Source organism: Pistacia vera, unplaced genomic scaffold (assembly GCF_008641045.1).
Source record: "Pistacia vera cultivar Batoury unplaced genomic scaffold, PisVer_v2 Contig123, whole genome shotgun sequence".
Classification (NCBI taxonomy): Eukaryota; Viridiplantae; Streptophyta; class Magnoliopsida; order Sapindales; family Anacardiaceae; genus Pistacia; species Pistacia vera.
In genome coordinates this window covers 494,714-517,508 of record NW_022195282.1, presented here as the reverse complement: position 1 = coordinate 517,508, position 22,795 = coordinate 494,714, and the positions used below count along the sequence as shown (strand labels likewise).

At 34.6% G+C, this 22,795-nt stretch overlaps 3 protein-coding genes across 10 annotated transcripts; 1 reads left to right on the top strand and 2 right to left on the bottom strand.

Moving 5' to 3' along the window:
* Nucleotides 1-1,475: 1,475 nt before the first annotated feature.
* Nucleotides 1,476-5,105, bottom strand: LOC116116699 (autophagy-related protein 18a-like). The gene is made up of 4 exons (XM_031402751.1): nucleotides 4,177-5,105; nucleotides 3,541-3,745; nucleotides 2,501-2,627; nucleotides 1,476-1,862 (listed from the first exon to the last, which is right to left on the bottom strand). The coding sequence occupies exons 1-4, from the start codon at nucleotides 5,068-5,070 to the stop codon at nucleotides 1,772-1,774; spliced, it is 1,317 nt and encodes a 438-aa protein (XP_031258611.1). The 5' UTR covers nucleotides 5,071-5,105; the 3' UTR covers nucleotides 1,476-1,771.
* A 7,951-nt stretch (nucleotides 5,106-13,056) lies between these two features.
* LOC116116925 lies at nucleotides 13,057-17,731 on the bottom strand. 6 transcript variants are annotated; one of them, XM_031402967.1, is made up of 15 exons: nucleotides 17,661-17,731; nucleotides 17,508-17,538; nucleotides 17,332-17,399; nucleotides 17,058-17,097; nucleotides 16,837-16,886; nucleotides 16,621-16,749; nucleotides 16,322-16,529; nucleotides 15,374-15,663; nucleotides 15,177-15,296; nucleotides 14,967-15,097; nucleotides 14,761-14,855; nucleotides 14,518-14,606; nucleotides 13,867-13,997; nucleotides 13,501-13,526; nucleotides 13,057-13,402 (listed from the first exon to the last, which is right to left on the bottom strand). In XM_031402967.1, exons 1-15 carry the CDS (start codon nucleotides 17,682-17,684, stop codon nucleotides 13,389-13,391), a joined length of 1,446 nt encoding a protein of 481 aa, XP_031258827.1. In that variant the 5' UTR covers nucleotides 17,685-17,731; the 3' UTR covers nucleotides 13,057-13,388. The 6 variants fall into 6 exon arrangements, 5 of the variants coding, with proteins under 5 accessions (XP_031258827.1, XP_031258821.1, XP_031258830.1 ...); XM_031402961.1 differs by having other exon boundaries at nucleotides 13,057-13,526; XM_031402970.1 differs by having other exon boundaries at nucleotides 13,057-13,526; nucleotides 14,590-14,606.
* Nucleotides 17,732-18,130: 399 nt separating this feature from the next.
* On the top strand, nucleotides 18,131-22,632 carry LOC116117001 (wee1-like protein kinase). Of its 3 annotated transcripts, XR_004125910.1 has the most exons (11): nucleotides 18,131-18,438; nucleotides 18,607-18,667; nucleotides 18,749-18,818; nucleotides 19,528-19,791; nucleotides 19,955-20,022; nucleotides 20,123-20,232; nucleotides 20,306-20,346; nucleotides 20,428-20,576; nucleotides 21,099-21,452; nucleotides 22,010-22,331; nucleotides 22,551-22,632. XR_004125910.1 is itself a non-coding variant. In XM_031403049.1 (10 exons), exons 1-10 carry the CDS (start codon nucleotides 18,170-18,172, stop codon nucleotides 22,103-22,105), a joined length of 1,479 nt encoding a protein of 492 aa, XP_031258909.1. In that variant the 5' UTR covers nucleotides 18,131-18,169; the 3' UTR covers nucleotides 22,106-22,433. The 3 variants fall into 3 exon arrangements, 2 of the variants coding, with proteins under 2 accessions (XP_031258909.1, XP_031258899.1); XM_031403049.1 differs by lacking the exon at nucleotides 22,551-22,632 and having other exon boundaries at nucleotides 18,752-18,818; nucleotides 22,010-22,433; XM_031403039.1 differs by lacking the exon at nucleotides 22,551-22,632 and having other exon boundaries at nucleotides 22,010-22,433.
* The last annotated feature ends 163 nt before the right edge of the window (nucleotides 22,633-22,795 follow it).

Here is a 22,795-nt window from a genome sequence, read left to right as displayed (position 1 = left end):
AGCAATTTGCCTAAAAGTTACAACAATTACAAACGGGATTACTTCTTTGTTGCAATATCAATATGAATACATTATATCAACAGTGGCATGATATGTTAGGAGCTAATTAGGAGAAATGATGAAGAGTCATCCTCTCACTCACATGATCACAGACATCCAAGGACCTTGCTGCTCCAGCCACATGGGCTGTGCCTCATAAAATGAAAAAATAAAAATAGAAGGTATAGTCTAGATATGATCCAGTCAAACCACAATTTTCGGTGCATCAATATAAAAATGGTCGGCTTCATATTGAGATTTGTTCTTAATCTTGTGAAAACACAGAATTTCAAATAAAATACAGAAGAAATTCTAGTTAATACAAGTTTAACTTGATACATAACTGTCATGGTTAGACGACAAGTTTTCAACACCAGAAGTTTGAGATGGTAAACGCTTTTACCGCATTGATTAATAGATGCTCTCAAATCTCAACTCTCTTAGTCGTATCGTTGTTAATAAAATAAATAAATCAACTGTAAGAGGTTATAAAACCAAGTAAAAACAAATACAAATCAATAACATATGCCGCAATGAATGAAATCAATTAATTAATTAAAAAGATTAATAGATGCTTTTGTGCCTTGGTCTCGACTCTCTCATCCTGTGTACCTTGTTTTGTGCTGAGTGAGTCTGAGGAGCTTCTCATTCTCGAAATTCAAACTTTTTGTTGATTAATCCCAATGTGTAAATAAGCAGTCACAAGTAAAAATTGCTGACCCAACTTACCATTTCTAGTTGAATTTCACCCCATTGTCAAAATGTTTGAAAACTACAACCACAAAGAATTCTGACAATACCACAGGGTATCCTATACTGAAACAGCCAAAATTATTTTGGATTCAATAAACCTTTTTTTCTGCAGCCGACAAGGATTCTGGATCACAAAATATTAGTATCAGAACCCTCTCTTTAGGTTTACTTGTCATACTAACCTTTAAAAACTGGTTCCACAAGATTAACCATTTAATTCAATCAGATACACATGAGCTTGAATCTTCTTTTATTCTGAAATTAAAAAACCAAATCACAAGTTGTTTATTATATTAATTTCCACCAGGGACATGGATACTACAGGACAGGGAAACTCTTTGCACCCATCCTTAAAGACTGCAAGTTGCAGAATGTTAGTAAGCCCAGGTAAGATAAACTAGTAAACATTAGAAACAGAGGTACAATGAAAGTCTTGATCAAAGATTTAATTGAAGTCCATCTCGGGTGTAGATACAAACACTGAATTTCCACTTAAAATTTCATGTGCAGAGCACTGTTTGTGACCCATAAAAAAAGATTTGTTTAGTGGAATTCATATAAAATATTTACAACTCACACAACAGAGGTTTACCATATTTTTACCACCATCTTGTCCTTCTAGGAATTACACTATTTGTAAGGGAAGGCCTTGATTACCTTTTTTTTCCTTTCAAATTAAAGTGAAAAAAAGTTAATTGAGTGGCAGATTTTACAGGTATATATACTCGTATTTACATCGAACAACATAATACGAGGCAACTCTACAATACCATACAGTATTGACACTGGTGATAAGGGTTACCTCAGCCTTATCCACCTTTATCCAGTGATCCTTAAGGTTCCAGTATCGATACATGAAGGTATCATATAAATTTTCCATTAAGATACACCTCTAGATTACATGAACAGGTGAAAAAAGAGAGTTAAGGTAAAAATATACTTTATATATTGCCTAGATATCCAGATTTCAAATAGCCTTTCAGAACACTGCTTCTGGCTTTAGAAAGTTGTGATATTCAATTTGCGTCATTTCTCCACCATTAACCGGGTCAAATTCGCATCGATAGAAGCTGCATTCATAATCACTCGGATATAAACAATTTGATTCCATAAAATTACTCTCTAATTGAGGAGAAAAACATAAACATAGCAATGAAATGTGTCAAAAAGAGATAAGACAGGGTGTCAGAATCAGACCAAGGAAAGAATTCGTAAAAGACAAAAACCCAACAAAAATATGATATCTTCACAGATTTTGGTGCCAGGAGGAAATTTCTAGGAAATGCACCGTGCAACTCTTAAGTTGAATTTTGTTCCATATCAGAAACCGAACAATGGTACAATACGTATGATGACCTATTTAGTATTTATACAAGGTGAGGCATAGAGGACTCAAAACTACTCACAGCAAAATATACTTTACTTCACTGAAATGGTTACGAAAGCATTATTTTACAAGTGACTTGTTAGGATGCAGTTAAGGGTCATATGTCAAAAATTGGCATGTTTAATTATCATGTTAAACAAGTAAAGCCGATTTAAACCATAACAATGCTTTGCCAAAACAAAACCTAATGTATCAAGTTAAAGATGTGGTTAAGGGTCATATGTCAAAAATTGCAATCCCTGACGGTCAGTGTCTAATTGATCAGTTGGTCTCCTCACAGTAACTCAAAAAATTTCCACCACCCTGCATTCATTTCATTACCTTCCATCCATGCCAAGGATTACCACTGTATTCTTTTGGTGACCAAAGGCAACAATGTATGCAGAACCCTCAACCAAGCGGAACTGAGCCACTGACCACTCTGAGCTGAAATACTTGGGCAACACCCCTGTAAGAGAAAGGCATATTAGTAATGGGAATAGAAAAGAGAATTTCCACACCTTTCTGGGCAATAAACTGTTACATGTAACTTATTCATTAACCCTTTGTAAACCTGTAGCCAAAAAAAAAAAAAAAAAAAAAAAAAAAAAAAAAAAAACCGAGTAGAAAAATCTAGAATTGAGAATATAAAACTTCTATTTCCTATTGACAATATTATCAATTAGTAATATATCCAATACATATGAGAGATGACTATAACATTGTAGAGTGACAAGAATGGGATATCTTAGGAAAAAATAGCAAGACTCTGCTGTTAAGAGCAGCAGAAGTTGTGAAGAATAAGGCCCTTCATACATATTGAAACAACCACAAATACTAAAACGAACTTAAATACTAGAGTTGAATTGGAAGTCAGAGAAGAAGTCTTTGGAGAAATCAGAGGTCTGTCAGCACGGACCTCTTGTTAATTATAACATGGCTTATTCTTAGACATATTATTAAAGCCAATCAAAACTTCATTGACTCCCTACTTGAGTGTCATTCATTAACTAGGACATCGTCATCTCGTCCAAACAACTCTGTGTATCCAAAGACAGTTCGAAAAAAATCTATTTCATTGACCTAAAAATAAAAATAAAAAAAATTCCTGGCGGTTTAAATGCATGGAGAGATAATTCATCAATGGCATCTCATAAGCGCACATACACCTTTCATAAGTTCAGAGAAGGAATTTTGCAGCCTCATTACAATATACTTGGCTCAAGGTCTGGTGTCTTAAATTGTCCATTCAATTTATTTGTGTGTTTAAGGGCGACAAATCAATTATCGCCAAAACATTTCCAAAGAAACCTTACTGATCCATGTAATAATTGGAGAAGCAAAAAAATAAATTACTGCAGTCAGAAGTAAAGGTACTCGACCTTTGATGAAAGAGAGGGATGAGGTAGGCGATGAGGTAAAACTGGGATCAGATGAAGTTCGTTGATTGTCAGTTCTTGGGGATCCAGAATTAACCTTAAGATTGAAAACATGGACAGTGCCCTTATCACTTGAGACTGCCAGCCATTGGGCATTTGAAGAGAAGGCCAGACTATAAATCTCCGCTCTATCAGCGCCCCTCCTCACCTACATTCCATATTCAATTAGTTCCAACCTAATGGCAAAATGCTAGGATGTACATTAAAGCAATTCACAATTTACAGTTGTCAAACCAAAAAAGCCAAGAACCAATCGCCAATACATCAAAGAAAAAAAAATTAAAAACAACAATATTTAGCTTTCCTCATTAACATTCATAAGCGAAATTAAGGAAGGATGTTACGATCTACCAAACAAAAACATGATATTCAAGTTAAACCCACCAGCAATAATGGCTAATAAACAAATTTACGTTTTCCTAACTTAATAAACGCAGTAAACATAGTGAATGTAAAGCCTTAGCAACACCAGAACAATTTCATCGTAACCTATAGAAAATTAATATTCACTCAAAGGGTTTTCCAATAATATTAGGGAAAAAGACATGCTTAATTTTAATCAAAAGCAATTAAGCATACCTCTTGCAGCAAGGTACCATCAAGAGTATTAAAAATGCGAACAAGGGTTCCTTTGGTACTGGCCGTTGCAAGCAACTGTCCATCTTGAGTCAACGCGAAACACGCAATTCTTGAATCGTGAGCCATAATAAACTTTGTCCTTTTGGAACCGTAATGTTCCACCCTAACCTGTCCCTTCTGTAGCCCAGGACACACCAACACCAACGACCCAGTCACCTGAGACACCGCACATAACCCTTTCGGATTTGAAATGGTTTCAATTTGATGTAACAGCTTCAAATCTGCGAAATTGTACACGAATATCTTCTGTTCCAAAACCACCACGATTCTGTCACGACGGAGTTTCACCGATCGAACCTCTGACCTAAACGACAGCTCACCGATGCAACGGCTTTGATGGTCGTCCCAGATCATCACCTTATTAAGGGGATATTGTGGGTCCGGTCCACCACCAACAAGGGCTAATATATTGCATCGGAAAAGCATTTCAACGACTCCGATCCCTCCACCGCGGTCAAAATCTCGACGAAATATCTCCCGGAAAGGGTCACAATTGTAGATCTGGAAGCCGTGGTCGGTGCCGGCAGCGAAACAGCCATGGTCTTGGTTGAAGGAGAGGTGAAGGAGGGATGGCGGCGGCGCTGATGCAGGTGAGGTGGATTCGCTAGGGGAAGAAAGCGGGGTGTGAAAATTGGGGTTGGTATTGGGAATAGCAGGAGAAAAAGGGTCGGATTGGTCCTGAGACATTGAAGAATAAGAATCAAGGTTACGGAGCTGGTCGTCGGAAGGAATGAAATCAGAATTAGGGTTAGGGTTAGGGTTAGGATTGGAATTGAGATTGGGATCTGGATTGGGGTCTGGCCAAGGAGATGAATACTCAGAAAGAGTAGCCATGGAAGGAAGGAGGATCTAGGAACCAAAGATTTGTTCGCAGAAGCCTTTGCAGATGATATGGTTACTTTTTAGTTTTTACAGGAATGACGATAATAATACTCTTGCTGAAAATACGATATTATCCTCTTTGTTATGATAGAAGGGAAGGACATAAATGTCCTTTTGAGGATGTAGTGTTTGATATAAATATAATATCGTTATTCGTTAATTTAGGGACACGTAAGTAGTATAGAATATAGATGCATGACGCGTCTCGATAAAGGTAGTAAGTGGGAAGGGGGACAACTGAAACTTCATCTCCACGCTATTATTGTTGGGAAGTCTTAGTGGTTGAATGATACGCTGACCCTTTTCGAGCCGCCAGTTTTATCAAACTCCGTTTTGCGAAAGATTCTAATTAAATTTAAAGAAATTCAAAGCAATTGAGGTGGTTGTTTGATGAGCCATATACTAATACAACTCCCTCAGGTAATCAATGACCAACATATAATCACTGCCGATCTCATTAATTTGATAAGAAATTATTTTTATTCAAACCAGGAAGTATGATCTGACTATTATTATACTAAGAGCGTATCTTAAGTTTTTCTGTGAGTGCACACGCACATGTCCGCAAAAATCTTCTCCAAAATTAGCTTTATACTTGATGAGTTACAATTTTGTAGTATTTTTGTTTTTTCAAATTTCAATCCACTTGATTACTTTGAGATATTTATTTTAAAACCTTCTCACTTTGAGATATCTATCATCCTCGTACATACAGCTAGAATGATTATCCATAAATTAAATAAAAAAATCCTACTTCAAGCAAATTATATATATATAAGGGCATTGTTAAATTTATTGAATCCTTTCCAACATAGTTCTTCTTGATGCTTGATTTTGACACCAACGACTCATACATGTAAAGTACTAAACGGACTTAAAAATTACACGTGATATGAAAATATGAAATGAGAGGATAAATGAGAAGTGGTTTTTAAAGTTGTTCAGATGCTCAAAAATGAATCATACATCCACTATTGTTATATTAATAGATGGGTAAAGTCAAGTCGCGCGTGACGAGCTGAGTTACAATCTAGAGAGAATACACAGAGAGAGAGAGAGAGTGTGTGCTGTTTTAGACTAAGATAAGTCAATCCCGCAAATGAAAGGGGAGTCCTCTATTTGTAGTGAGAGAATTCAAGGTAATGATTACAAGTCTACAAGTGGGTAGGTGTCGTGCAAGTCCTTCCTTGCATCCCATTGGTTATCTGTACGAGAAATATCTTTAAATTGCGTAAAGCTTGGGCAAGTGGACGATTCCTGGCCACTTGCAAGCTTGACGTTCACCTACTGCATTAACAAGAACCAGATCTCTTCCGTCATTGCGCGACATGGCAACGTCTAAACGACACAAAACCTTCCTGAATCCTGATTGGCTCTTACTGACTAGAGTCCACGTTAGCCCTAACTTTTTAGGCACAATAGTTCTGATCTTAGCATCTTCTTCTGCTTCTATTGCTCATCTACTTCCCCTCTCTATTCCTGCAATTAACAAATTTGTTTAATTTTAGTGAACGTTCGGTAATAGGTTGAAGATCAGAGGATTAGATCGACCACCAATTGCACCACCCTTGTTTCCGAAGAAAGATAAATTGAGCTTGGTAGCAATTGCATTACTACTCATCTTATCACCACCCTTTTCTTTTTTGTCTTACCATCAGGTTTTCTACACACTCTTTAACGTGTCTATAAGTTCTTTAACAACCACGTGAATTTCTCCTATTTCTGTAAGTATGAATGGTGCGATTACATATGATACGAGCTTCAAGGTAATGACTAGAAGGTTTGTTTAAGCTAGCTTTCATCTAGAGTGAACTTCATGGAATGATTCCACTTGGCGCTCTTACATCCGTCATTGTCTATGGGAGTCTTACTACTCATTGTCGTGGTCACAGGTAGGGGTGTTCGGTTCCGGATACCCTGCATTTTTTAAAGGAATCGGTATTGGAACCGACAGTTCCTTGAAATTTGGAACTAGAACCGAAACCGATGGTTCAAGTTCCTCGGTTCCGGTTCTGGGTATCCTATAAAATTCATGATCCCCCAAAAGTTTTTAAAATGACAAAAAAACCCTTAAAAACTTACAAATCCCCCCCTAGCACTTGTTAACAAAAATAAAATTACAAATTATAAATTCAAAATTACAAACTCCATTACTTTGTAAAGGTAGATTCTCAAAAGTCAAACCAACTTACTTTAAATGTTATGAAATATAAATATAAATATATTCACATTATTTTTTCTACAAAAGTTTTTATTAACCCCTTACTCTTTAATTTTATTTTATATTAGTCTCGGTTTCTGGTTCCGATAATTAGGAACCGCACAGTAACGGTTCAAAAAATTTGGAACCGGAACCTACCCATTGACAGTTGGTTCTGGGTAAGAACCGGAACCAAACCTTAGATACTCGTAAGTTCCGGTTCCAATCGGTTCTTTTAAGCACCCCTAGTCGTAGGAGATGGTGGTGGTTACATAGACATTGAGCTTCACCATTTTTTAGGTTTTTTTGCAGAGATTATGGTTATCTCCAAGCTTCCTTGTGTTTTGAGAGCTTGAAATGAAAAAGATATTGGGATTGGAGGTGGCGGTGGGCCGTGTCTAAAAATTCAAGGCTCATCGTATCGTGGGCCGTGTCGTGCCAAGGCCCACAAAAATTCGTGCCGTGTCGGCCCATCAAATTTGAAGGCCTACAACACGGCCCACTACATATTGTGTCGTGAGTCGGCCCACTTGTTTTGTAAAAATATATAATTTCAATATTTATAAATGATAGTAATTTTGATTTATAATTAATAATTATTATAAAAATATTTTATATGTTATATTTAGTGACATTTTGTATTTATATTAATTAAAAAAATATATAATCATTATAAAATGTATAAAATAATGACACATTGAAATATTAATTGAATTTCAACACTTTTTATTGTTTATAAGTTATAATTATAAATACAAACTTAAAAATTAGGATTAAGAATTATTATACATCTTAATTTTCATTAATTTCTAAGGGTGTATTTGGTTTATTATTTTGGATAAGATTTTGGGAAAATATTGGGTAGTTGAATAGGAGAGTATTACGAGGTAAAATTTAAAAATTTCTAAAAAACCCCATAAGTTTGCTAATTTAATTAAATACCCCAATATATAAATTTTTTGTAAAATAACAAAAACACCCCCATCACCCGCAGTGCCAGATTCCGGCCACCACCACGGGAATTTGGCTGAAAAATTGTGTTACGACACAGACATGTTGAATCTGTGTCGTACTGCGTCGATATGACCTTTTTTGGCCAGATCTATAGCCAAATGTGGTCGTCGAAAGCCGGAAAAAGCCAAAGATATGGTCGTGGTTTTCGGTCAATGATGGCCAGATTTGGCCTTTTCTGGCCAGATCCACTGTGGACTGGCCGAAAAAGGCTAGATCGGTGAACTACTGGCCAGTTATGGTCGTGGTGTAGGCCGTTGTATATATTTCGGCTACCACCGACGGTGATTACTGGAATCTAGCAAGTATGGGTTGATGGGGGTATTTTTGTTAATTTTTAAACCTTTTTTTTTTGGTATTTATGAAATTAATAAACTTTAGGGGTCTAAAAGTAATTAAATTTTTTTTCAAAAAATGTGTCAAACAATATTTGGGGAATATGGATAGAAATAGGGAGCCAAACACACCCTAAATTCTTATAATTTAATTTTTCATAATTTTTTATTTTTTTGGTGCTATGCCTATGTGCCGACACGGCGCCGACTCTAATTGGAATTTATATTATATATGCAGTAGCTAGGACGCAATGAGACGTTTACTTTGAAGTGCCAGTTGCAATGCAAGAAAATTGCAGAGTCTGATTCCTGAAGATATGAGAAGAATTATCTGCTATGTTATTAATTAGGAAGGAACGTCAAAAAGTCAACATGATAGGCTATGTTTGGCTTAGTATTTTTATCTATATTCTGGATCTATTCTCAAAATAATGTTTGACGCATTATTTCAGAAATATTACCCTATTTTTTAATTACTTTTAGACCCTATAAGATTATTAATTTCACTAAATACCCCTTGAAAAAAAGTTTAAAAATTAACAAAAACACCCCCATCAACCCAACTCGTAAGATTCCGGCAACCACCGTCGGTGATAGCCAGAATCTGTACAACAGCCTAACTTCCGACCAGAAATGGCCGGAAGTTCACCAATGTGGTCTTTTCCGGTCGTCGACGTCCATAACAGACCGTAGATCTGGCCTTTTCCGGCAAGATCCACCATGGATCTGGCCGAAAAAGGTCATAACGACGTGTTACAGCACAGATCCAACCGGTCTGTGCCGTAACAAAATTTTCCGGCCAGATTCCGGCGGTGGTGGCCAGAATCTGGCACTGCAGGTGGTGGGCGTATTTTTGTCATTTTATCTGTTAGGGTCTTTAATTAAATTAGTAAACCTGAGGGTTTTTTTACAAATTTTTAAAATTTACCTCGTAATACTCCCCTATCCAATAACCCAATACTATCCCCAAAATTCTATCCAAAATACTAAACCAAACGCACCCATAATTATCCGAAATACAAGTCAATATGGGAATATGAACACTTTGCATCGGTCAGTGCACTGTCACTGGTTCATGCCTGCCTACAGCGGCGGTACTGAATCGAATTTGTGTATAGAATGACGTGATAAAATCTTGATCATTGATTAATTTTAACTTAATATTAATCAACGGTTGATTAATTTTAACTTAATATTAATCAACGGTCAAAATTTTATCACGTCATTCGGTGCACAAATTCAGTGCACTACTATCAGTGGCTATAGCATTACTCGCCTAACAAATGATAAATTTTCGTTTGTTTCACTTTTGGGAGTATTCCCAAAAAAGTTAAACGGTAAAATATTATTATTCTCAAAATATTATTTTATATTTTTCAATTTATTTTAAATTTTATGAATTTATTAATTTAACTAAACACCCTCAAATATTTTTTTTAGAAATTACAAAAATACTCTGATCATCCTCTAACGGTGACGACCGACTGTCCATATTTAATGGATGGGTTAAAGGTGTTTTTGTTAATTTTTAATATTTTATTATAGAGATGCTTAGCAAATAAACAAACATAAGTGCGTTTGGTTTAGTATTTTGGATAGGATTTTAGGGATAGTATTGGGTTATTGGATATGGGAGTATTATGAGGTAAATTTTAAAAATTTATAAAAAATGGCCTTTTGCAGAGATTATGGTTATCTCCAAGCTTCCTTGTGTTTTGAGAGCTTGAAATGAAAAAGATATTGGGATTAAAGGTGGCGGTGGGCTGTGTCTAAAAATTCAAGGCTCATCGTATCGTGGGTCGTGCCATGCCAAGGCCCAAAAAAATTCATGCCTTGTTGTGCTGTGTCGGCCCATCAAATTTGAAGGTCTACAGCACGGCCCACTACATATCGTGTCTTGCCTTGGGCCGTGTCGTGAGTCGTGCCATGAGTCGGCCCACTTGCTTTGTAAAAATATTTAATTTCAATATTTATAAATGATGGTAATTTTGATTTATAATTAATAATTATTATAAAAATATTTTATATGTTATATTTAGTGACGTTTTGTATTTATATTAATTAAAAAAAATATAATCATTATAAAATGTGTAAAATAATGACACATTGAAATATTAATTGAATTTCAACACTTTTTATTGTTTATAAGTTATAATTATAAATTATAAATACAAACTTAAAAATTAGGATTAAGAATTATTATAGATCTTAATTTTCATTAATTTATAAGGGTGCATTTAGTTTATTATTTTGGATAAGATTTTTGGAATAATATTGGATAGTTGAATAGGGGAGTATTACGAGGTAAAAATTAAAAATTTCTAAAACACCCCATAGGTTTGCTAATTTAATTAAATACCCCAATATATAATTTTTTTGTAAAATAACAAAAACACCCCCACCACTCGCAGTGCCAGATTCCGGCCACCACCGTCGGAATCTGACTGGAAAATTGCGTTACGACACAGACTTGTCGGTTCTGTGTCGTAATGCATCAATATGACATTTTTCAGTCAGATCTATAGCCAAATGTGGTCGTTGACGGTCGAAAAAAGCCAAAGATATAGTCGTCATTTTCGGTCAACAATGGCCATTTCTTTGGCCATTGCTGACGGCGAGATCTGGCCAGTTCTAGTCGTGGTGTAGGCCGTTGTACAGATTTCGGCTACCACCAACGGTAGTTACCGAAATCTGACAAGTATAGGTTGATGGGGGTATTTTTGTTAATTTTTAAACTTTTTTTTGGGTATTTATGAAATTAATAAACTTTAAGGATCTAAAAGTAATTAAATTTTTTTCTGAAAAATATGCCAAATAATATTTGAGAAATAAGATTGAAAATATGGATAAAAATAGGGAGTCAAAGTACCCTAAATTCTTATAATTTAATTTTTCATAATTTTTTTATTTTTTTTGGTGCTATGCCTATGTGCCGACACGGCGCCGACTCTAATTGGAATTTATATTATATATGCAGTAGCTAGGACGCAATGAGACGTTTACTTTGAAGTGCCAGTTGGCAGTTGCGATGCAAGAAAATTACAGAGTCTGATTCCCGAATATTAATGGGTAATGTTACATTTACACCGTTCATTATATCATTTTCATTATACTATTTTTATTTTATTAATAATTATTTTATTATAATATTAAAAATTTAAAATAATTAAAAATTTATATAGATGTAGGATATACCATATTATAATGTAATAAAAATGATGTAATGGATGGTATAAATATAACATTACTCGTTATTAATTAGGAAGGAGCGTCAAAAAGTCAACATGATAATTATCAAAAATACAAGTCAATATGGGATTATGAGCACTTTGCATCGATCAGTGCACTGTCACTGGTACATGTAACATGCCTACCTAACAAATGGTAGGTTTTCGTTTGCTTCGCTTTTTTTTTAGTATTCCTAAAAAAGTTAAACAGTAAAATATTATTATTCTCAAAATATTATTTTATATTTTTTAATTTCTTTTAAACTTTCTGAATTTGTTAATTTAACTAAACATCCTTAAATATTTTTTTTAGGAATTATAAAAATACTCCGACCACCTGTCAATGGTGACTGCTGACTGTCCGTATTTAATAGATGAGTTGGAAATGTTTTTATTAATTTTTAATATTTTATTATAAAAATGTTTAGCAAATAAATAAATATATATGATATTTTTATTAATTTCTAAATCTTACATATAATACCAGTCTAATTTAACTTTTTTTAAAATATTATTTTAAAAACTATAGAATAATGATCCAAACGAACCTGAATAATCTTGTATTATGGCGTTATTGATTAATGTTTCAATCCGCTATTTCTTTATTTACTTTTTTTTTTTTATTGTATATTAATCGGCGGTATCTTGCCAAGCCCAAGGCTTTAGCACAACAGGCCCAATCCATTAAGAAAACACACCGCAAAAGCAAGCCCTTAAACCCCATAGTAAATTATTCTTACTCCCAAAATATTTTCTTGCATTCGGACTAAAAGACATGGAAGACACAAGTAAATAAGACAACACACAGCAAAGCAAACCGTTTAAAGTTAGAAGCGCCCAATAATCTTTATAATAAATAGATTATCTTTCCCAAAATATTTTCTTGCATTCAACATTGCGTGTAGCAAAATTAATACCATCAGGAAGCATCATAATATTGGGCAAACTTTTTCCGAATATTATAGATAAAAGAATATGAATTCGTCAAATAAAGAGGAGATGAGTTTAAATCTATGAACTTATTTACAAATGGAATCTCATGATAACCAAACCAGACAACAGCTTTCTCAAAGAATAATTTTAATAAATCCACAAGTTCTAGGTATTAAAAAGAAAAAAAAAAGAAACAAACAAACAATGAAACAGACGTAATTTTATTTTCCAAATTAATAGATTATAAGTAAAGGAGACTAAGAGAATAGTAGAAATTTTTTACAAGATACTCCGTGATCATGCAGAAGTTCAGTTCCATAAATCAATCAGAAGATATTGAAACCACAGAATTAAAATGGCTCAACCTATTTCACACCATAAATCTTACCCTCAGTGTTTTAACAAGTTTTTAAACCCAGAGTGACCATTCACTCTATCCCCGGAAACAAGAGAGGCCATATGCTAAAGATCACTTCGCACTTGCCCTAGTGCAGAGATTTTTGTGCTCCCTATTAAAAGTAGCCTCAGTGCACTGATAACTGCACGACTCTGGATGAATCTAACCTAATGACAGTATCCTGCAAAAGGAATGAAGTAATACTCCTTTCTCCAAAAAGAACCCCAATGTATCATCTTGAAATTTGAGAGAAATATGTACATAAAATAATGCTCTCACCATCTTCCGTGACCTGAACCTCTTTCCTGTGAAAAAGTTGACCAAATTATCATCTGATTGAAATTGCATATATTGCTTCCACTGAACTAGTGCAGAAGACAACTTTGCAATATTCTAATAAAGTCAACAACTTGCATTACACTACTGCAATAAGAAATGGAACTCTGTTCCCAAAATTTATCTATAAAAATGGAAAAAGTTGACAATAAAGGAAAGGTTATATCTGCAGCTAATGTTTAAGGCAAATTGGCTTGACTGATTGACAAAACATATGTTTCTTTATATGACTTGTATAAGCATAATTTCTTCTAATTAGATTTAGAATTATCAAACCCTTCAACAATAATTAAATTCTGACATACATACCACGGGGGGTGAATCCGAATTGACTTCCCAGCTTCGAGGTCAACATCACAGCAAACTCTTGGATTAAAAATAATTGTCCTTTCTCTTCCATCATTTACCGTTGTTTTGTTAAACTCTGGCCATTTTATGCTCTGCATATGCAAGCACGCACTTTATTTTTCCTTCACCAAGAACAAACAGACATGAATCTGTATTTAATCAAAACATGCAGCTGGATGCACATCTAACAGGATTTATCATCTAAATCTCATTCAGTTCTGACATGCACAAGCATGCAGATATACATAGCCTGTGTGTGAGGTAAGTGAAGGGTAGAAAACTTTGGTCAAAAGGAAAGTAGCATTTTAAGCAACCAATCACAGCTCACAGTCAGAAAGAGCAAGAAAGGTGAAAAATGTTAGAGAAAGAGAACCTTGTATTTCATTTTACAAGTCGCAACCCATAGGCTGTAAGAAAATTATTGGCATTAAGGAAAACTTCAAATTTTAAGAGCAATTCTCAATGAAAGTAGATGATGCGTAACATAGAAATTTATAAAACACTACAGCTTTGAAACTTGTCAGAATATTGAAAAGAGTGAAGATTCAGGGCTTCATCAACATGATTTTATAGAGAATGCAAATTCAACTTGTTCTCAGATTCAAATATGACCTCAATGTCCTTCACAGAAGAGACACGACAAACTATCAACTTTGCGTCCAAGTATCTTGAGAGGATTCTTACATCCATGCAGCTTGGATCTGAGGAAAAATGTAAAAGAAGACCCAAAATGAGAAGGCGGGTAAAAATACATTGACAAATTGTTTGTGTTATAAGTCTACGTAAGTCAATTTTCCATGACTGTAAGTCTGTATTAGCTTTCTTGAACCACTAAAAAAAGAGGCAACAACTTACTATTTGGGCTAGCTCTGCTCTGTAAGTTCAAAAAGTTCATATCTTTCAACTTCTCACTCTGCATGACCTGCTGCAACTTCCCAAATAACCCAACTCTGTGGATTCAAAAGCACCAAAGCACAGTTGATATAGGGTTACTCTTATGAAATGTACTTTTATTAACATTTTAAGGCATGCACAATGGAAAACTCAAGCTCATCATTTACCCAGATGTTCTTTGTACAGTAACAAGGGCTGTTGCATCATTTGAGGTAGCACCTAGAGCTTCCTGAAATCTATCTGCAATAGTTTGCCTCTTCATCTCGGGGAATGCAGTTTTTACATTTTGATGATTGGCCTATGTGATCATGCAACTAGGATGACATAATCAGTGGTGAAGATAAAACTATAAGAAAGTAATGACATCCAAGTAATACCTCATCATCACTTGATCCACTCATGCGTTCAGGGAGGTCTTCAGTGACGATGGCTCTGTCTTCCAGTGGTGACTTACTTTTCTTTACAACTTGGATCTTTTCCCCTCTACTTCTGCTATACTGCAATATATACTTGATTAAACAGGGTACAGAGTGTTGTAAAAGGAAGAAAAACTACTGGTCAAAAGGAATGCTACCTTCTTGGAATTTCTTTTCAGCAGACTAGTCCTATCCTGAAGCCCATCTAAAAGCTCAGCCACTGAACACTCACCATAGAAATGCAGATCTTCTACTTCAGCAGACACAATCTCTGATTTCTTGGGTTTTTCTCCGTAGAAATCTTCAAAAAGCTCGGCAATTGAATGCTCTCTAGAGTTGGCTGTTTCCAACCTTTCAGGTACTTCATGAACCTTGGATGGCACACCATTGCCATCCTTATGTGACTGGAAGTGGAATGAAAATTTTGGCCTGGATTTACTTTTGATTCCTGCAGAGCATAAATAAACAGGTACTCTTCATTGAAGAAAAAAGTACCATTCTCCAAAAAGCCATATAAAGCTGCATCAAATCTACGGTCTGAGAGAGTTTGACTAACTCAAATGAACTTTGGCCACACAAGTAGGTCCCTTAATGATAGTCAAACCACATACAAATCCAGTTCTTATTTTAAGCACAGAATGTATTTCAGTTTATATGAATGTATGAAAGTATAGTTTATGTTAACATCTGGAAATTACTTAACTTATATAATGATTCAATTAGCATTTCACAAATCCAGCTTAATAACTGAGTGTATCACAACCCATTCCTGACACATAACTGGGGGGATGGTCAGCTATATGAATCCTCTAAAACTTTGTTCTGCAGAACAAAATTAAACTTTTGCATGACTATCATGAGTGTATTTTTTTTTTTTTCTAGGAAACATGAAAGGGGGAAGAAAAAAGTATATCTAAATTGAAAATATAAACAACATACAAATTACAGCCTGGAAGCATGTATAAATTTTATAAGAAGACACTTCGTATGAAAGAAAACTACTTTCTACTAACCACAAGATCTACAAGATTTATTTGACAGATATGCACACAAACTACAAATGAGAAACATGAGTACCAAGAAACCATTGAATTATCATAGAATACCTTTACAAGATTTGTTTGCTTTGGAGTAGGCAGAATGTGATGATGAAGATATAGCAATTTCATTAGATTGGATGGGTGCCTCAGCCTCTTTACCTACTGTGGAGCATGAGTTTTCCACATCTTGGTTCCCACTTAAAAAGTTATGAACTCCATCTTTATGGAATGTTTTAACACCAGAGGTGACTGAAACTTTTAGGAGTACGTTTTCCTTCCAAAAAAAAGGGCAACGAGGACAAATTTTCAAGATAGCTACACAGTTAGTTACTGCAAAATTGCTATACCTAAATCTTACTGAGTACCTCATCATCAGAGATTGCTTCATCATCTGTGTTGCATGTAGATGCCTTCCTTCGGGAAAACATAAAGTTGTCCTCATCAGGGAAGTCAGGGACTTCAACCTCATCTTCACAAGAGACACTTGATTGTTTCTGGTTCCATCAACACGATCATAAGCTAGTTTCCACTAAGCAAACTGATTGGAGAATTATACTTTTAACCCAAATTTAATCACATACCTGTGTTGATGAACTGCTAAATTCCCTTCCATAATTTATGTCATAAGTACCTACGTCAAAATCAAGATTCGTGTATAGCAAAGCAATAATAATTAGTAATACTAAACTTAAGTGAAAATGGTTACAACTTGTAATTCTTGACTGCATTCATTAACTTGAAAAAACTTCTTCTTCTTCTTCTTTCTTTTTTTTAAAAATAAAATTAGGGTTCAGCAATATACCTCTTAGTATATCCAATCGTGATTGAAGTTGTAATCCTTCCTATCAATTTACAAATTTATAGTAAGAACGCATTGCAAATTTACCTCAGTATAGAAAACATACTAAAAATACCCGCTAATTGTCCCTATCATGATTCTGACCATTTTCAAGAAACTGAATTTAAATCAAGAAACAAAACTTCTGCATCTTTCATCAAGACGACTAGATTACATTACAATTAAATTGATGAAATAAATTCGGGATTTAAATTATATTAGCCAAGTGGCCACCTACCTCTTTGTCCTGACGCCCACACATTGAGACACAATTATCTCGCAAATCAACATTATAATCTTCCTCATCTGTGAAATGATAAATGAAAATTTAAGAAAATACATAAACGCTTATACTGTAAACAAACGAGCGTAAAGATACATCACTAATGCAATTTAAAATGTCGCTTTAATTACCAGAAATGCTTTGATCAGAATCTGGATCTCCCTAAAGCGCATAAAATCCAAAAACAGAAAAAAAAAAAACATACACAGAGACAACGGGGTTAGTATTTATAAAAGAAAATTCATAGAAGAAAGAAGAAAAAATCTTTATAAGAGAGGGTTTACCGGACAAGTCTTTTGCCGCCACATTTTCGAGAGTGTTTACACAGAGACTCGACTCAGGGAATAATATTCCGTGTATTTATTTATATATTAAAATAGGGAACCAATACAAGTATACAACCCAATTACCCAACGGTTTAATTTCTATCGAAATTACTCATTTGACCTTGCACGTGCTTAAAATCAATATTTTATTTCCCACTAAGAAGTGGGTGGTAGAGCTTACATACTACGCAACGTTCCAATATAGTGTAATATGCCACGTCACAATCGCTTTAATAGGTCAGATCAAAATTTGTCAAATCTTGTACGGTGAGGATCAAATCTTTAGGATTACACTGTAGTCCTTGTTCCCTCCCATTCTTGTTTGGCAAGATTACTGACCCGCGCAAATTGAATCATTTCATTTTCAAAATTGTATTTAAATTTATTTTTATATGCAAGCACATACAAGAAACAGAGAGAGAGAGAGAGAGAGAAAGCGAGGAAGAGAGAGGGGGACTGGTAGAGTGATGAAGAGGAAAACCAAAACCCTAAAACCGTGGAGTAGCAATGAGAAGAGAGATACGAACAAAATGAAGGGAACACTAGCGAGGCATTTGCAAGGTCAGCTAGGAGTTTCTTCTCTCCAGCACCAATCTTCTTCCTCTATCTCGTCGTCCAATCCCTCTAATCGCTTCCAAAACCATCTAGAACCTGTGGACGAGAACTCCGCTCTCAGTGTCGATGTCGATGCGTATGTCGACGATAAAGAGACCATTCTTACCCAAGATTTCTTCTGGTAAATTAGTTTTTACCTTTTTCCTTTAAAGAAAGAAATGAAAATTTCAATAATTTACGAGAAATTGATGATTAAGTCAATATAATCCAATTTTTTAGTTGTTTGCGATTGAATTTAGATTATGTTTGCAACATCTGAAGTTATTCTTTTTATGTTATGGTTTTTCAGTACACCTGATTATATCACCCCGGACAATCAGAACATGTTGAACAGTTTCGATTGCAACAAGGTAAGCGGAATATTTGTACTAGTATGCAGAACTTGATTTATGTAAGGTTAAAAGTTATTAAAATTTGCTTCTTTTGTTTAGCAGGAAAATATTCCTTGCCCTAAATCACCTGAGAAGCTAAATACTACCAAAAGCAAGAGGTATCGACAGGGTAAGATTGGCTATTGTGACTAGATTTTTGGTTCTCATGTTTGCTTCTACTAGTTCTTGAATATAGTGAAATAAAAAAATTAAACTTTGATGTGTTACAACAAATAAATATGAATAAAACAGCTAGGAAAAAAAAAAAAAAAGGATGCCTGACAATTGAGTTATATAATGTGGAGGGCCCCTTTTATTTAATAGGGTTTGAAGCATTTGGAATGGTATGTCAAACTTTGAATAGCTTGAGCCAAATTCTTACTGGCAATAAATAGAATTAGCCTGAGTTTACCAAATGATCACCTCTGGTCCTGTTTCTGGATAAAGGATTACTGATTCGTGCTCTATTTACTTGACAACAAATGATTGCAATTTATTGAATAAAAGGAATTATGGAAATTGATGGTTGATCTGAATGCATAGTTCTGGGAAATTGGTTACAGAATCAATATCTTGTATTTGAGGTATGGGATATAATGCAAAACTTTTTCTATTTACAGTGGTTTTTATATGTCCTTTGTTGTCTGGTCCTTTACCTTGATATATTTGGTCCCTTCAAAATTTTATAAAATTATGGCCATTCCATCTTTCTGTTCCTCCTATCACATAAAAACGCTTAACCAAAATTAGCATCCAATAATCACATTTCTCAAGTTCAATTTTTTTTTAATGCTTGTATTTGTTTGAACCCTCTTTTTCAACTATTCTATTCATTTCAGATGGTTTCTTAGTAAATCCCCTCAGTCCTTCATCTGGCTACCAAGATATAGTGGACCTTGCAAAAGATAGTTTTGGAATAGATGAAATTAAGGTTGATAAAACAGCGGTAATTGGAACACAGAAAACTCAGAATTATGTTTCACAATCTGCTGTTGCTTTACGCTGTCGGGTCATGCCCCCTCCTTGCATTAAGAACCCATATCAAAAGGATGCTTCGGAAATGGACATAGATCCTTTTGGAAATCAAAGAGCAAAATGTGCAGGTACCATTTTAGTTGGTTTCCATAATAGTGTTTTTGCTGCAAGATGTTTCTGGGTTGTCTGTTTCACATTTTTTGCTTTCCCCTCGGGAGGCAGATGGCACTGTGAGAAAGTTCCTAGATTCATCATTTTACAGTTGTAATTACACAATACTTCAATTTCCAGGTTTCTTCCCCGCAATTATTGGAGGCAATGGCCTTTCACGTTATCACACAGATTTTCATGAGATTGAGGTATCTATCTGAAGTCCTGAAAACTTTTGGTCATAAATTAAATATTTAAGCTCCTGGTGCTTTTTGATACTTGGTAGAGTAATTTGCCTTCCTTATTCAGCAAATTGGTGCCGGACACTTTAGTCGTGTTTTCAAAGTGTTGAAGAGAATTGATGGGTGTTTTTATGCTGTAAAGCATAGCACAAGACAGCTGCAACAGGATAGGGACAGGTAAGTTCATGCTTTTGCTATTTTTATCATTCTTCAGGCAACTTACTTATGCAATAATGTTTGCAATTTACAGGAGGAAAGCTTTGATGGAAGTTCAAGCTATGGCAGCTTTAGGTTTGTGAGCTTGTCTTTGTAATTGTGCTTATATTAGAAATAGAGCTATTTTCTTGAATGATTTAACATATTGCTTTGTAGGGTCTCATGAAAACATTGTTGGGTACTATTCAGCTTGGTTTGAAAATGAGCAACTGTACATTCAGATGGAGCTGTGTGATCACAGCTTGTCCATTGATAAAGCTTCACAGTTATTTACAGAGGGAGAAGTATTGAAAGCCTTGCATCAGGTTATCCATCTTCAGAGCATTATTTTTGCAAACTTAACTTTTGAAACTTCGTTTTACTTTAGCTAAGAATTGAGATGTGTAACATAATCAGTAGCATAAAGTTATTACTTTATTGATAGTGCAAAAGAATATTTGTGATAAATAGTAGTATAAGATTGAGATTTTGTGTAAGATCCAGTTTAATGAAATTTAAGTAAATGGTTTATTTATTTGAATTTTATATATTTATCATTTTGCATATCATGCTGTTGTTTGCATATGTCCACCTCATCAAAAGATATCGCTTCATTGTCATTTCATTTCATTTTTTGTATTTCCCAACACAAAGTAAACCCAACTGTAATGGGAAGCAAGATTTAATCTTATTTTATTTATTTCTACTAATCAATGTCAAATAACTGACAGTTGGTGTTCATGATTATTCAAAGTGCAACTTAACACTTTATATTTGATGATTTTTTAACTTGGCAAAATTTTGTTTCCATTATTACAATGTTATTTCTGATGTCAAAACTTGTACAGATTGCAAAGGCATTGCAGTTTATACATGAGAGAGGAATAGCTCACCTAGATGTAAAACCAGATAATATTTATGTCAAGAATGGTGTTTACAAGCTAGGTGATTTTGGATGTGCAACTCGTCTTGATAATAGCCTGCCAATTGAAGAGGGTGATGCACGCTATATGCCACAGGAAATCCTGAATGAGAAATATGATCATCTTGACAAGGTTGATATCTTCTCCTTAGGGGCTTCTGTTTATGAACTAATCAGAGGGTCACCTTTGCAAGAAGCTGGACCCCAGTTTTCTAATCTTAGGGACGGAAAGCTGCCTCTGCTTCCAGGTCATTCCTTGCAATTTCAGAATTTACTCAAGGTACTGATTATTACCTATGCTTTTGCTTGTCAATCTCTTATGTTGTGTTTAGAGTATCTTTGGGGAGTAATTACTAGGGTGAATATAGTACAAAACACCAGGGGAAGTGTTTTCTCATAGCCAAACGCTCTCTTTCTCTCCCTCTATTTTGTTGTGTGTGTGCTTGTTCTATTGTTCTGAATCTTGCAATGTGATTATTCAAGACCTATATTTTGATACATGTATATATCATGAAAAGTAAACTAAAATGTTGTATGTTCAAATCACCCAGTATATCTTTCAAATGATAAACATTTCAAGTACTATGGTTCTCAATCTTTTTTTTTTTGGTGATTTGAAATGAGAAGTACCTTGTTTGCATTGGCTATACATAAATGCCATGTAGCAATAATATTTACCTGAGATCTGTTTCATCAAAATGCAGGACATAGGCTTATCTATATTTACCCTTAATTTGTCAGGTTGTGGTTTCATTTCAGCTTCTTGTAATGTTTAAAACAAAAAAGGTGTCGAAGAACTAGCAATAATATCACTGATTTATTCTGATAATTTTTCAGGTCATGATGGAACCAGATCCTGTTCGACGGCCTTCTGCTAAAGAATTGGTAGAAAATCCAATTTTTGATAGAATTCGAAAAAGTTCAAAAACTTAAACCATTTATTGGTTATGACTGGGATTGGAATGTTGTATTATTGTATATGCACTTAGTTTTTTATTATGACCAGGTAGCGCAACCTGTAGGGCATGGGAAAGATTACAGTTGGTCAGATTATTTTTGATGATAGTCATTCTCTAATTTATGCACCAAGTTTTCTCCATGGATGGTGCAAGTTTTGTGCAGTTTGGAAGAAGTCGGTGATGTATTATGTGGAGTGAAGGTGTGCAACACTGATTAAGAGTTTGTATTACACTGTCATGTTCCTCAGATAAAATTGAGCCCACTTTCTAGTTATATGTTGTTGCACTCATCTATTCTAGTAATGATTTCTTTATTTTATTTTTGTTATAAGGTTGTTCTGAGAGAAATGTTTTAGCTGACAGTTTATCTCAGTCCAAGGCCTAAGCTGTTTGATAAATGTAACTCCATTCATTTGCAGGTGGACTTTTCCCATGGTAAGCTGCAGCTATCTTCAAATTTGTCATCACGCCAGATCTAAGATAAGAATATATATTTGTGATACTAGTTCTACTTGAATAAGAATAGTTTAACGCATAAACTTGAATAACAAAGAAGATATTATTGATTATTTATATTTGATTAATAATAATCAATATGATTAATAATAATTTAAAATTAATACTATAAATATATATATATATTTTTTTTTGTAGATATTGTAAA